General features: G+C 36.0%; 1 protein-coding gene across 1 annotated transcript; it reads left to right on the forward strand.

Moving 5' to 3' along the window:
* Positions 1 to 3,623: 3,623 nt before the first annotated feature.
* LOC138338851 (uncharacterized) lies at positions 3,624 to 4,067 on the forward strand. Its single transcript, XM_069289934.1, has one exon. The coding sequence runs from the start codon at positions 3,624 to 3,626 to the stop codon at positions 4,065 to 4,067; it is 444 nt and encodes a 147-aa protein (XP_069146035.1).
* Positions 4,068 to 15,538: the final 11,471 nt, after the last annotated feature.

Below are 15,538 nucleotides of genomic sequence, written 5' to 3' on the forward strand. Positions count from 1 at the left end.
CCACTCAACGGCAGTAAAGTACACTTAGAATACTAAATTTAGTAGTTGAAGAAGAAGTCATTGAATTCTATATTAAAATGAGAGAAAATCCCCCAATTTATAGAAAACAAAGGTAATGCAAAAATTTGTTATTATGCCTTCCCGGAAAGGTTACAAACCTTTGGAAAAGTCACAATCTTTCAGAAAGGTCGTCACCTTTCATAAAAGTCACAACTTTTCATAAAAGTCGCAACATTTCATAAAAGTCACAATTCTTCATAAAAGTCGCAACTCTTCATTTTCCATTCACACCTTTTTAAAACCCAACATGCGTATCATCTATTTTGCTCATGCATGATTAAAAATATGAATAGATACATATATCAGTTTGGATCTTTTCTTTAATGCACACATTGAATCTAAAGGTGTTGATCGTTTACTTCACTTTCATTTTCTCGATAGTCTTACTTATGCTATAACTACCTGCTCTGGGGTTGAAACGCAAAGAAATGAACAAAGTTGAACTTGCTGATGAAGTGTTTCATGAAAGTCTTGACCAAGCTTGACCTTGACTTTAAAGGGCCAATACATTCGAGTGATTTGCATTAGTTGCATAATCCTCAGGGGTATTGGGAAGAATTCAATAAAAATATAGATACGCGATGTGACTAAAAACGTTAGTGTTGCATTCACGTTCTGTCAATTATTTGATTGCCTTTCAACTTACTTACGGTCTATATTGGATTGGAGTTGGTTAATGAGTCTTATCCTTTTTTGTAAGGGAATTTGTTCTAATTTCAAAATTTAACATAAAACAATATTGGGCTTGTAGTAGGGGGGCAACAAGCCGGATGGAACTCGAGATGAGAAGTACATCACTCGATACAATCAGTGAGTTCCTTTAATTATTTATTTTAAGAATGGGGGTTTGGGGATTTTAAGGAAGGCATCATTAGATTAAATATTTACATAATATATTATGTGAAAATGTTATACAGGAATATTGCTCAAGGTGACATAAAACAAATATTAACAGTGTAGTTGCATATAAGCTTTCTGAAGCTAGCTTACTCCTTCATTGTGTGTCTGTAAGATAGAGGGATTAAGATATAGAGTGTGTTTGTAATGAAGATTTAGAAAGGTAGCTTTAAGTACCTCTGTAGTATGAACGAAAATATTTCGGGAGCACAAAGCTTTTCAAGCATCTATGTACAAGCCAAAATATCAGCAGTTCCTTTCTTTCCTTGTGATATAGTGCAGGAAGATAAAATACCTGTTTTACCGCCCAAAAGTCAAGAGCAACTGCCAAAAACATTGGATTGGCAAGGGAAAATTATATTAATTGGCGACAGGAAAACAGTCTGCGAAAATGGAGTAGTCTAGCTGTGATTATAAGGAAATATAACTACATATTAGGGATGCGATATAATATGGAAAGATGGAAATACGTGAAAGGGAAGAATTCGTTTTCAATGTTGAATGCCAAAAGGAATTAGAAAAAATATAGGAAAAGTATATACATGCAGCCGAAGCTCAAAAAATAACTTTATGATTCAGTTCTATATACTAAGAAGCAACAACATAGAGGAAGCTAATCATAGCTGCGTACAGTAAAGCTAAATTATGCAAACATGTATTGTTAACAAAGGAAATCAACCCAACTATATAATCCTCATTGAATAATAATCATAGTTCATGTCTAACTTTTCCACTTTTTTCTTGACTGTGAAGTAACTTTTACAATGAAATTGGTGTGATATATTAGTGAACAACAAAATAAAGTAGTAAGTGAAAACTCGGAAATAGAAGTGTTTAACAAAATGACATCTTCTAAGGTATGCATGAACTCTACTATTCTCAAGTCAATACAAATATAAAGCAATTAATATTAGTGAATTTTGTATAAGCTTAGATACAGATTGTTCATGTGTTCTTTTTGCCTTTTTTTTGATCAGTTATTCACTCGATTTTCTGATGTTATGATTTTACTATACGAATTTGTCCTATAAGATGCTATAAAAGTATGTCATATAACATGTGTCTTTAGAATTATTTGACTGAACAACAGAAGAAAATGTTATTTTTATAGGAAATTTTGACGAGCTGTACACAACAGGTAAATGGGTATATTACACGATCGAGTAAACATTTACTAATCAGAGAGTCATAAAGTTTTAATCAATGCTACAATTTTTGTGCAAAACATTGACAATGACTAAAAATAACCAATAAGTCAAGTACATGCTAGCCAGAAAGTGGAAACAATAATTCATAAGAGTCATCATCATACTACTATTTTTATCTCAAAGAAGTTGGGAAAACAATCTTGTGAGCTGCACCTTTTGCTAGATGTACTTCCAAATAGGGAAGTATATACCATCAAATAAAGTGGGAAAGTGTGATATCATATTAATTCAACAGTAGACCTAAATTTATAATAGGTATAGATTTTGGAGGAGTAATATTTGAGGATGTAAATGTGTGAGGGCGTAAAATGATAAATGTCTATGCAAATTAACACGTTCAGTTATTTTTTTTATGGAGTTGCTGTTTTTGTTCCATCAACATAGTGGACCGGATGATAAATCATAATGTTATTTGAAGTTTTGATGATTTGACAAACACAGGGACCTTGTGAGGGTACCTGGTTCTCAGCTCGGGTTTGATAATTTGACAAGCACATGGACCTTGTAAAGATACATGGTTCTCAAATCAATATGTCCTTTGACTGTCAGCTGGAGAAAGTACAAAAAATTGATGCACAGTCTCCAACATCGGCAAAGGCGTTAAAAACCTCAACCAATGGCATGACCTTTAGGATGGTGACCTTTCTATACAAGGACAACATCTCCATACATGATAGCTTCAATTTTTTGCAACTTAAAAAAAGAAAAATTCAAGAACTCTTGTAAAGGATGAGAAAATTAAGGTGAAGAAATACTTCAAACGATTCAAGCTGAAGTGAAGATTACGTGTGTGTGTTTAGAAGTATTTTCTTCCGATTTGATATTGTGAACTGATCCTAAAATTATAAAGGAATCAGTGTGATCTGATCTAAAAATTCTAAGTTAGTAAGTTTAACTAATTTAGTGGGCAACCTGTGTGTTGCTTAGAAAATTTTGAATCATTAGAAGGGTAATGGTGTAGGGGCAGTCTATTAGATTGGTTAAAAAATCTTAAGTTGTCTAGAGGTGATAGCTTAGTGGGTTGAGTAACATCTACTTAGACTCATCATGTAATAGAGTTATTGCTTGATAGTGAGATTAATAACTTTTTCTCACATTTTGTTGTAACCGGTTTTGCTCTTGATCTTGAAGATTAGTGAAACGGTTGAAAATCTTGTATGACAGGTCATGGTTTTACTTCCTTGAGCAAGGAGGTTTCCACGTAAACTCATTATGTCATTAATCTGCATTAATTTACAGTTGTTATATTTTAAGTATGTTAAGGGACCTGGTCCATTGACTTGTAGTGAACACACAAATTCTAACAAGTGGTATTAGAGCAGGTGCTCTCTATCTAGTTAACACCAAGAGAGTGATTCCTGTTCTAGAATAACTACTCCACTTAATCTAGAAGAAGGTCAATCTTCGAGTTGACCTCCTCTATTCAATCGCCAGTTCTATAGCTGGTGGAAAACTAGAATGCATGATTTCCTCATGGCTGAAGACAGTGAACTATGGGACATTGTCTTAGATGGACCTTTTATTCTAATGTCTGATGTAAAAGATGGCGAAATCACTATACTCATTCCAAAGACTCGGCAACAATATAATGAAGCTGATAGAAAGAAGATTGAAAAGGGATACACAGCAAAGAAGCTGCTTGTTTGTGGTATAGGTTCTGAAGAGTTTAATCGTATCTTTGCTTGTGAATCAGCTAAGGAGATCTGGGATTGCTTAAGAACTGGTCATGAAGGAACTGAACAAGTAAAGGAGTCTAAGATTGACATGCTTACCACTCAATATGAAAACTTCAAAATGAGAGAAGGTGAAACCATCATGACATGTATACCAAACATTCATCCATCACAAATGAGTTATCAGTATGAGCAAGCAAGTCAAGAAAGTTCTTCAAATCCTTCCTAAGTCCTGGGAAAGCAAGGTAAATGCTATCACTGAAGGTAAGGATCTGAAGGTATTAACAATGGATGCTCTTATTGAAAATCTCAAGACACATGAGATGAACAAAAGACATGATTTGTCAAAAAGGGAATCCAAGAAGGATAAGTCTCAAATGTTAAAATTCAAGCGTGAAGACGAATCTAGTGAAGATAATGATATGGCTTATCTCACCAGAAGATTTCAGAAGTTCGTGAGGAAAAACAAGGGATTCAGAAAGGGAGGAAATTTTCCAAGAGCTGTGACTTCCAATGACACCTGTCACAAGTGTGGAAAGGATGGACATTGTATAAGGGATTGTCCATTACTCAAGGCCGAAAACAACGAATACCAAAGACCAAGAGGCAAGAAGGAAAAAAGCAGGGACTTGGTACTTGACAAAAATGATCAAAAAGCTGCAGCTGATTATGTAGTAAAGAAAGCTCTTGCTTCATGGGGAGATTCTTCAAGTGAGTCAGAAGACTCTGAAGAACCCAATGATACTTCAACGGTGGTGGTTCATGGTGAAGATAGTGTATTCAATGAAATGTTTTCTTTCATGGCTCAGTCAGATGAGGTAGATGAGGAAGATAAGGTAACTCTTCTTGATTTTAAGCAAAATCTAAATACTTATACTCTTAAAAGACTAAGAAGATAAGCAAATGTTTTGATTGATTCTGTAATAGAGTTAACTTCTGAAAGAGATTCCATGAATGCTGATTTTGAAAGTCTGAATGAAAATAGACATAAAATGGGTGAGAAAATGTTAGTCATTGAAGACCAAATGGTTGTTCTAAAATCTAAAAAACTAGAACTCAAAAATCAACTGGACTTGATGATTGAAAAATCTGGAAAAAGGAAAGGAGAGTCTACTAGTTTACAAATTGAACTGGAAGAGAATTTGAAAACTATTGAGACTAAAATTGCTTTAGCATTGGAAAGGAACGATATCTTAGAAAGAGATCTTGTCAAACTTAAGAAGGAACTTACTAATATCCTTAAATGGATAAAATCCTCAATGTTGCTATCTAATGTGACAAATCAAAGCAACTACAACAAAAAGGGTCTAGGAAGCTTGAATATTACTCCCCCTTACAATCCTCACAGTAAATATGTGTTTGTGTTCGATAATTTTTTGTGTCCTCACTATGGTAGAAATGAACATTTTAAAAGAGAATGTACAGCTTGGAGAGAGTCACAAGAAAGATTCTCAAATTATATAGAACAGAAAAGAACTTTAAAAGGGAGACCTGGTACTGCTTGAAAGCTATTTATAAAAAAGAACCTTAAATTACCTCACTTGGGCAAGAAACACCTTGATCACTCCTTTATCTTCTTTCTGGAAACTCAAGTTGAAATTGGTTTGCAAGTATAATAAGTGATTCTTGTTGCAGGTGAGCGAGAGGAGTAGTATTCAATGCTGGTACTTGTATAGTGGATGCTCCAAACATATGAATGGAAACATAAAAACTTCCTCTTGCTCAAGGCACTTCAAGGTGGAGGTGTCTCTTTTGGTGATGGAAAGAAGGGATATATTCTAGGTGTTGGAAAAGTTTTAAAATTAGTTGAAGAACCCATTGAAAATATGTATCATGTAAGTGGGTTGAAGTGCAATCTTTTGAGTGTTTCCCAAATATGTGACAAGGGAAATGAAGTAAGATTTACATCTGAGAAGTGTACTGTAGTCAATATGACTACAAAGAAAGTGATTCTTACTGATGTATGACATCGAAGACGAGGTCATGTGAGCTTATCTTTACTAAATAAGCTAGTCTCTCGGGAGCTGGTCTAGGTTTGCCAAAACTGAAACTCAGTGAAAATAAAGTATATGACCCCTAAAAGTTCAAAGCAGAAGTGGAAAGAAATACATTCTGGTGATTGTTGGTTATTACTCAAGGTTCACATGGACAAGGTTTCTAAGATCAAAGGCTGAAGCACCTAATGAGCTGATAATGTTTTTCAAAATGATCCAAACAAAATTGAATCTTTCGATAGATGGGATAAGGTCTGATCATGGACTTGAGTTTGAAAACTCAAAGATTAAAGATTTTTGTTTGAAGAATGGCATAAGCCCCAACTTTTCAGCTCCAAGAACTCGGCAGAAAAATGGAGTGATGGAAAGGAAAAATAGAACTTTGGTAAATATTACAAGAACCATGATTATTGAGTCAAATTTTCCACAAAATTTTTGGGCTGAGGCAGTCAAAACAACATTCCATGTCACAAACAAATGTTTGATAAGGTAACGACTGAATAAAACTCTCAATGAATTGCTCAACAACAGGAAATCTAAGTTGAGCTATCTAAGGGCGTTTGGGTGCAAGTGCTTTGTTTTGAACAATGGTAAAGATGATCTTGGAAAGTTTGATCCTTGAAGTGATGAAGGAGTTTTTGTAGGATACTCATCATCAAACAAGGCTTATAGAGTATTCAACAAAAGAACTCAATGCATTGAAGAAAGCATCCATGTGGTATTTGATGAAGATAGTAATCTGAAAAGGGCAGAATCTAATGATGAAGATTAATTGAATGAGTTGTTCCAAGTTCAGAAAAGTGAAAGAAGTAAAACTGAGTCAGGTGAACGTCTGATTATTGATAATGTTGATCAATGTTCATCTGAAAAGACGGAGGAAACTGATAAGTCTTAAGAAGGACCTGATCTCATGCAGAATGAGAATCAAGATGTAACCACTCTCCAGAAAATAAGGATTTTGATGATGAAGAGGACGATACTGATCAACCTCAACCTTGATATCAAGGCCAGCTTGGAAGCATTGTTCATCTTATTCGCTTGACAATCTCATTTCACCTTTAAACTCTGGAGTACATACTAGATCAAAAACAACAAATCTAGTTGCTTTTTCAACCTTCATCTAAACAATTGAGCCTAAAAATATAAAAGAGGCTTTATATGATGCAATCTGGGTTAACTCAATGCAATAAGAACAGCAACAGTTTGAAAGAAGCAAGGTATGGTACCTGGTCCTAAGAACTGTTGACAGAACAGTTATAGGGACTAGGTGGGTGTTCAGAAATAAGCTTGATGAGAGAGGTGTGATTAGAAGGAATAAATCTAGATTGGTTGTTCAAGGATATAATCAGGAAGAGGGCAACTATGATGAAACATTTGCGCCAGTTGCTAGAATGGAGGCTATCAGAATTTTATAGCCTTTGCTAATTTCATGGGATTCAAGTACCAAATGGACGTCAAAAGTGCTTTCTTAAATGGAGACTTGAAGGAAGAGTTGTTTGTTAAACAACCTCCTGGTTTTGAAGATTATGAGCTACCAAATCATGTGTCAAATTTAATAAGGCCTTGTATGGGTTAAAACAAGCTCCCAGAGCTTGGTATGAGAGATTGTCAAAATTTCTGTTGAAAAATGGTTTCAAAAGGGGGAAAATTGATAAGACCTTGTTTTTGATGAAAAGAGAACAAGAATTGCTGATTATACAGCTATACATGGATGGCATTATCTTTGGAGCTACAGCTGAGTATTTGTGTGAAGAATTTGCTGCTTTAATGGGAAAAAAGTTTGAGATGAGCATGATGGGTGAACTAACTTTCTTTCTGGGGCTGCAAATTAAGCAATCATCAGAAGGTACTTCAATCAGTCACGAGAAATACACGAAGGAGTTGCTGAAGAAGTTCAACATGATTGATGTCGAACTTATAGATACTCATATGGGAACAAATTCAAAACTTGTAGCACATGAGGCTGATCCTCTAGTGAATCAAACCATGTATAGGGGAAGTATTGGATCCTTGTGGTATCTAACTGCTAGTAGACCTGAAATTGTGTACAGTGTTGGAACGTGCGCTAGATTTCAAGCATGTCCCCGCGATTCACATTTAATAGCTTCCAAACAGATACTGAGATACTTGAAGAAAATAGGGATGGTGATTTTTTTTGACTTTATAGGTTTTGCGGATGCGGATTTTGCAGGCTATAAAGTGGACATGAAGAGTACTTCAGAGATGGCACATTTCCTTGGGTCCTCACTTATTTCCTGGGGAAAGAAGAAACAGAATTTTGTGGCTCTCTCAATAGCTGAAGCTGAATATGAAGCAATAGCTGCTTGTTTTTCAGCTCCCGTGGATTAATTAGCATATTTTGGAGTAAGCATAAATTCAATTCCTCTTATGTGTGACAATACAAGTGTTGTCAGTATGGAGAAGAATCCAGTTCATCATAAGAGAACAAACCATATTGATGTGAGACATCATTTTTGGAGAGATAATGTTTAAAAAGGAAATATTATGCTGACCTACTGTCCAACGGAGGATCAAACCGCAGATATCTTCACCAAAGCTCTCAACAAAGATCAGTTCAAGAGTAACAGGATGAAGTTGGGAATGATGAATCAAATTGATCTAAAGTCATACTCAAGCATGAAATTTCCTTGGTGGATAGAATCTGTAGTACAAGTATCCTCTTTACTAACAATAAATTCTCTAAGTAAGATCAATATTGTACCTATTGCAGGTATACACTCATAAAAGATTTACAAAAGATAAAACATAGCCAGAACCATTCAGGAATGGTGTTGAACTTGCAGTAAGGAACCCAGTCCTTCCAAAGGTTAGCTTTCTTTACATTAATTTTAAACTAGGTTGAAAAGTGACCGTTGAAATAGCCATGTATCAGTCATCTGTCATTCTGACCGTTATTCCCATCGCTTAATTCCAAGCGACACGTCTAATTCAAGGGACCTGGTACCTTTTCTCTTCTTTTTATACACCTTTCTCTTCTCTCAAATTCTTCTACTTCTTTCTGATACTTTTATTGAAAAACCCTAAAACACTCTCTCCTTTCTCTTCCTCTCTTCATTGCTGTAATCTCTTCTTTCTATCTCTTTCTGATCATGTCGGAACCTTTATCAACATCAAAGAAGATGCTTGCATCTCTGTGTGAGATTGACCTTGTGTCATGCTACACTCCTTCATCTTAAGGGTCTAAATCCAAAGTGCCGACAACCTCAAAATCAATCCTACTCTAGATAGTTCTCAAAACCCTTTTCATTCCATCGACCTAAACAACCCTGTTCTCTCCCCTCAACCTGGTCCCCATCTAGAAATGCTTTTAGATTATCTTTTTGAGGGAGATTTACTAGAGAGTAAAATGTCTGAGTCTAACATCTTGGCCGCGACCGAAGGTTTGGTTACTGAGAGCCTTACTATGATGAGAGAAGAAGCCCGACTTGAGGAATCTAAAAATCCTCTTTATGAAGATGTGAGAGAAACCCAACCTATTTTTGACAAAACTCTAGATTTTGGGAGATATCCTTCGTCAAATTCAACTGACACGGAGGGCGATAGTCGTACCATTCAATTGATGTTGAAGAAGAGAGAGGTTCCTGCCTTTAAAAAGGGAAAAGAAAAGGTCATTGAAAGTGATTCTATGAGAAGACCTTTTACAAGATCTGATTCAAAGAAGATGTTGGCAAGATTCCATGAAAGCCAGTGCAGAATCCACTGCCAAAAATTGAAGGAAAAGTACCTTTAGGGTGTCTAAATTCCAAATGCCTTCGTCTGATGTGGTAGAGGTTTCTGAGGCAGAATTTGATGAGGGACCTGATAAGAAGAGTTCAAAAAAATTGAAACAAAATGTAGAGAGGAAGGATGGCAACAAAAGCTTCAAAGAGTTGGCTAAAACTGGTGGTGTTAAAGAGAAGGGGAAAATAAAGAGAATGACATCTAAAAAGGGAAGCAAAAAGCCCGAACAAGTACCTGGTCCATAAGTATGTATGGACGACACAGTGATCAACAGACAGACAATTGTTGACAATTTGAGCAAGCAAAGTGTTTTGGCAAGCAGAGTGTTTTACATGAATATCGTTACAAACATGGGATGGACACTCTTCATGATATTGTAGAAATTCAGTCATGGATGCATCTTTTTGATCTCAAGTCTCCTGTTCTTCATGAGAAAGAAGTCCATGAATCTATTACAATATGGAATTTCAAGAAGATGGCAGTATCTACACCAAAGTGAAAGACATAGCAATACATCTTGACAAAGACTCCGTGGGAAATATTCTTGGAGTACCTCGAGGAGGTATTAGGTCCGTAGTTGGGAAGGCTTGTTCTGTGGAATTTGTACAGATAGGTTCCAAGGTTCCAAATACTAGATGTGCTTGTTTGTTCAAAAAGATAATGAAAAGTGAATATCAGCTAATCTTTGAGTTTGTCAACAAGCTTCTACTTCCAAGAACAGAGAAGAGAACTTCAACAACTTCTGCTGATTTGTTTGTGATGGAATCATTGTGCAAATTCGAATCTCAGGACCTTTCGTCACTCATTGTAGAACATATCTACAAAACAGTGATTGAACAAAAAGGAATATATGGAAAGGGATATGGATACTTTTTAATAAAAGTGTTCAAACACTTTAACATTCCGCTCGGAGTTGGAAAGGTGGGTACTGTGAAGAAATCTTTCTCAGAGACTACTTTGGTTGAATGTGAATGTATTGAAGGGAAAGAAAATCATAAAAGCAAAGTGTCTCAACTAGTTGAAGAGCAAGATTAGCTAAAGCATGAGCTGGAAGAGATGGCTGTGAGGTTGAGTAGCAAGGATGCATAAATTGACATTCTTAAGGCCGAACTACTCAAGGCGCAGACTGAAGGACCTAGTACCTCGTTAGTTCAAGAACTGCAGAAAGAAAATGTAGAATTGAGGGCTGAGATTGTTGCTTTACAAGATAAAGCAATCAAGGACAATGATTATGCTAATGCTAGACTTACCCTTATTATTCAGTCCCTCTCCCATCATCCTCCCCCCTCATAGTCCGTCCGGTCATCTCCCTGTTTTTTTGTGTATGGCTTATCGGCAAGGTCTTTTGAATTATAGTTTAACTTTAATGTATTGAATGTTATTTCTGAGTTGCTATTAATATTATTTCTCTTTTGTTCTGGCCAGCGTCTATTGTGTAATGCTCTCTTTTATGCTTGATTGCCTAAAGGCTATGATCATACTTGGCTCTATTATTGGTATAGTTGGTTTACTCTGTCTCTTTTTATGATGCCAAAAGGGGGAATTTATACTGTATTGTGTGTTTTTGTCAGGGGTAACATATGGGGATCGAATAGAATATCGTCATTGTTGTTTGTGTTTGGGAATTTCTTTCAAGTGGAACAATGTATGGGCAAGCAAGTCAGGGTGAATGAGTCAAGGGGAACGATGAACAATGTGGGCTTGGTGTATAGTTTGTCATCATCAAAATGGGGGAAATTGTTATTTGATGTTTTGATGATTTGACAAACACAGGGGACGTTTTGAAGGTACCTGGTTCTCAGCTCGGGTTTGATGATTTGACAAACACAGGGTCCTTGTGAATGTACCTCGTTCTCAGCTCAGGTTTGTTGATTTGACAAACACAGGGACCTTGTGAATGTACCTCGTTCTCAGATCAATATGTCCTTTGACTTTCAGTTGGAGAAAGTATAAAAAGTTGGTGCACAGTCTCCAACAACGGCAGAGGCGTCAGATACTTCAAACAATGACATGGCCTTTGGGATGGTGACCTTTCTATACAAGGACAATATCTCCATAGATGCTAGCTTCAGTTTTTGCAACTTGAAAAAGAAAAATTCAAGAACTCTTGCAAAGGCTGAGAAAATTAAGGTGAAGAAATACTTCAAACAATTCAAGCTGAAGTGAAGATTACGTGTGTGTGTTTAGAAGTATTTTCTTCCGACCTAATATTGTGAACAGATCCTAAAATTTATAAAGGAATAAGTGTGTTCTGATATGAAAATTCTAAGTTAGTAAGTTTAACTAATCTAGTGGGCAACCTGTGTGTTTCTTAGAAAATTCTGAATCATTAGCAGGGTAATGGTTTAGTGGGCCGTCTGTTAAATTGCTTAGAAAATCATAAGTTGTCTAGAGGTGATAGCTTAGTGGGTAGAGTAACATCTACGTAGGCTCATCTAGCAATAGAGTTATTGCTTGATAGTGAGATTACTAACATTTTTTCACATTTTGTTGTAACCAATTTTACTCTTGCTCTTGAAGATTAGTGAAACGGTTTGAAAATCCTGTGTGACAGGTCGTAATTTTACTCCCTTGAGCAAGGAGGTTTTTACGTAAACTCATTGTGGCATTAATCTGCATTTATTTACAGTTGTTATCTTTTAAGTGTGTCAAGGGACCTGGTCCATTGAATTGTAGTGGACGTACATATTCTACACACAAAATTTATTATTTCACAACTTTCAAGACATAAATTCTATGATAGAAGGAAAACTGTTGATAAAATTGAATGCCAAATGGTTTCTTTCTATAGAATAATTGTTATCAGATGGTGGAGAAACAACAAGCCTAACCAATAAGTTCAACTTTTGTTGGATGATAAGGATTATTTTGGAAGTCTATTACTAACAAATAGAAAGAATGTGCTTCGTACACCACTTCTAGATGACAATAATTAACAAGTAAAGATTGTGCTATTGCAATAGTAGCTTTTATCAAAGGGTACTATGTGATCCTCTAACTCTCATTATTTGGATGTTTTATTAATGTTAATTAAGTTTAGTGTTAGAATTCCATTATCGATCTTCATATTTTTTGATGTATGAACTCATGTTCATTCCGTATATCTTGTCAACTACTTATCCTAGCATATGAAAAATGAAGAAAATATTCACAAACCCAAATGATACTTTAATTTGGTTGTTTTTTCTGCTTATTACTTGTGATTCATATGCAATGAGATATGGTTGTTATGTCTCTAAAGCATGAGATTCTTAAAGTTACTTAGAAATGAAAATTATTTATGGAAAAAGCTTTTGAAGTACCCTAACCACAAACATTTTGTTCGACACGACATCTACGAATATGCTTACCATGACCCTTGGACAAGTGATTTACAGCGTCTTTGGACCATGGTACTTTGTATAACCAAGATCAAATAAGACTGATAGATGATTATGAGACACCGTAGTTGTTGGAAATTTATTTATATTTGAATGTTACATATCTATATTCCTTTCCGTCTGTCTTTCTATCTTTTTCATTTATTATGCTCTTTTAATTTATAATATCAGAGTTTAACATTTGCCTTACAGATGAATCATGATATTGATAGATTGAGTTTCATTATTCCTTTCATTTAAGTATCTCCACTCTTCTATCCATTGAAATTAGTTTATTAGAGGAATGAAATATAGGCATTGATTGTAAAAACATTATATGAATCTACTTTTTACTCTTTCTGCATATTTATTTTTTGTAGATTTTGTATATGGAAATATAGTAATTTTTTAAAACAATTATATGAAATTTAGACCAGCACAGACTGAAATAGAGGTTGACCACTAATCACATTTGAATTTACAATTGGGGAGGGTACAAACTTTGATCCTAACATCTGAGTGGCTCAACATAGGAAACAAAAAGGAGAATGGAGGAGAAATTAGAGCAAAAGATTCATGTAATTCCATGATTATCTTTAATACAGTATTCATCTCTTTCTAGATGTATGGGGAAAAAAGGATGAATCATGTTTTCCAAAATCAGACTTGTAAACATTGATAGTAAAAACTGCCTCTTTTCATTTTCTGTAAACTAATGCTGTCATCATATGAGCAAATCAATAATATAATTAATAGTTGAGTTGTATTATGACGGTTAAAAGATGGAATCCCATCAAAACTCAGAATGTTGGGCCTGTGCTAACCATCACCAATCTAGTGTGTGTATGTGTGTATATATATATATATATCTGTGTGTGTGCGTGCGTGAGTGCGTGCGTGCGTGTGTGTGTGCACGCGTGTGTGTGTGGGTGTGTGTGTGTGAAACAACACTTAGAATATTACAGCCAGCTTCCAACACTTAGAATATTTTAGCTGTCCTCCAACACTTAGTTTTATTTCAGCAATTCACGTGAAATGACTTTGTTCTTTCCATCGTCAAGTCTTTACAGCTTTGCCTTGTCAAGCCAACACGCTGCCTTGCCGATGACTTTAGCCTGCACATAAGCCTTGCATGTTCAAGTTGCCTTGCCAACACCCAAGAACCTTGAACCTGTGTTGCACTGTTTTGCCCCCATTCATATTAAGACCAATGACCAAGTCCTTGACATGTCTGAACGTAGTTAGATCAAGTAGTTTACGGGTCTAACAGACCACCCGCACCACTTGAACTCGATGTCCTCATCGAGACTGTTTTATAGATAGTACTCGATTTGAGCATCAAACTGCCATAAGTCTTTCGCCTTCTCCCAAACTGCATCAGTTGCACTCTTGCCTTTCTAGTGAACCAAGAATTCTGTCTTAGCATTCTTCTTACTTGTGCCCAAAACCCGGTGATCAAGGATCTTCTCAATTTCAGCATCATACTATGTAGGTACTGATGGAGGAGCCCTCTTTGACATGTTTCTGTCTGGATCATCTGCATATGCAAAGTAAGGTTTCAAGAAACTCACATGGAAAGTGGGATGAATTTTCAACCTTTCTGGCAACTTTAATCTATAAGCAACTTCTCCCACTCGTTTCACCACTTTGAATGGACCATCATATTTAGAAATCAAACCCCGATGTCTATTCTTACTTACAATCTGTTTCCATATTTGTGGAGTAAGTTTTTGTAACACTTTGTCACCCACATTGAACTCAATTGAGCGACAATGTTGATCAGCATATTTCTTCATGCGCCGCTGAGCCTTGCGCAAGCTATCTTGTGCCTCAGATAACATTTCAAGTCTTTCCCTTGCAACCCTGTATGCTGCTGGACACTTTCCCTGATTTTTAGATTTGGCAACATCTAGTGGCGTCATAGGCTGTTTGCCTAAAACAATTTCAAAAGGGATCATTTCTGTTGCAGACAACTTGTGCAAATTATAGCAGAACTGCGCAGTGTCTAACAATGTCACCCAATTCCGTTCACTTGCTGTCACATAGTGCCTCAAGTATTCTTCCAACAAGTGATTAATTCTTTCTGTCTGTCTATATGTTTGTGGATGATTCGCAGTAGAAAATTATAACTCAGTTCCCATTATATTGAACAAAGCTGTCCAAAATCTACCAGTGAACCTTGTATCTCTATCACTCCCGATGTCAGTCGGAACACCAAAATACTTAACCACATATTTGTAGAACAAATCAACGGCAATTTCAGATGAACATAGTTCAGGTGTAGCAACAAAAACAGAATATTTTGAAAACCTATAAACTACCACCATGATAGATGCTTTGCCGTCTACCTTAGGGAATCCAGAAATGAAATCCATGCTTACTGATAGCCACGACCTTTCAGGAACAAACAAAGGTTGCAACAAACCTGCTTCCTTTTTACGTTCAGTCTTGTCAACTTGACAAACATGACAAGTCTTGATGTATGGCTCTATATCGTCTTCCATCTTTGGCCAAAAATAAACATGAGACAGTAAGGCTAACATCCTTTCAACACCTGGATGTCCAGCCCAAGCAGAATAATGCGCCTCTTTCACTAAGTCTTTGCG

The sequence above is a fragment of the Solanum lycopersicum genome, chromosome 10, assembly GCF_036512215.1.
Source record: "Solanum lycopersicum chromosome 10, SLM_r2.1".
NCBI classification, from domain to species: domain Eukaryota; kingdom Viridiplantae; phylum Streptophyta; class Magnoliopsida; order Solanales; family Solanaceae; genus Solanum; species Solanum lycopersicum.

What these genes read in the sequence shown, in the direction of transcription:
- LOC138338851 (XM_069289934.1), top strand. Translation starts at nt 3,624, where the DNA reads ATGCATGATTTCCTCATGGCTGAAGACAGTGAACTATGGGACATTGTC.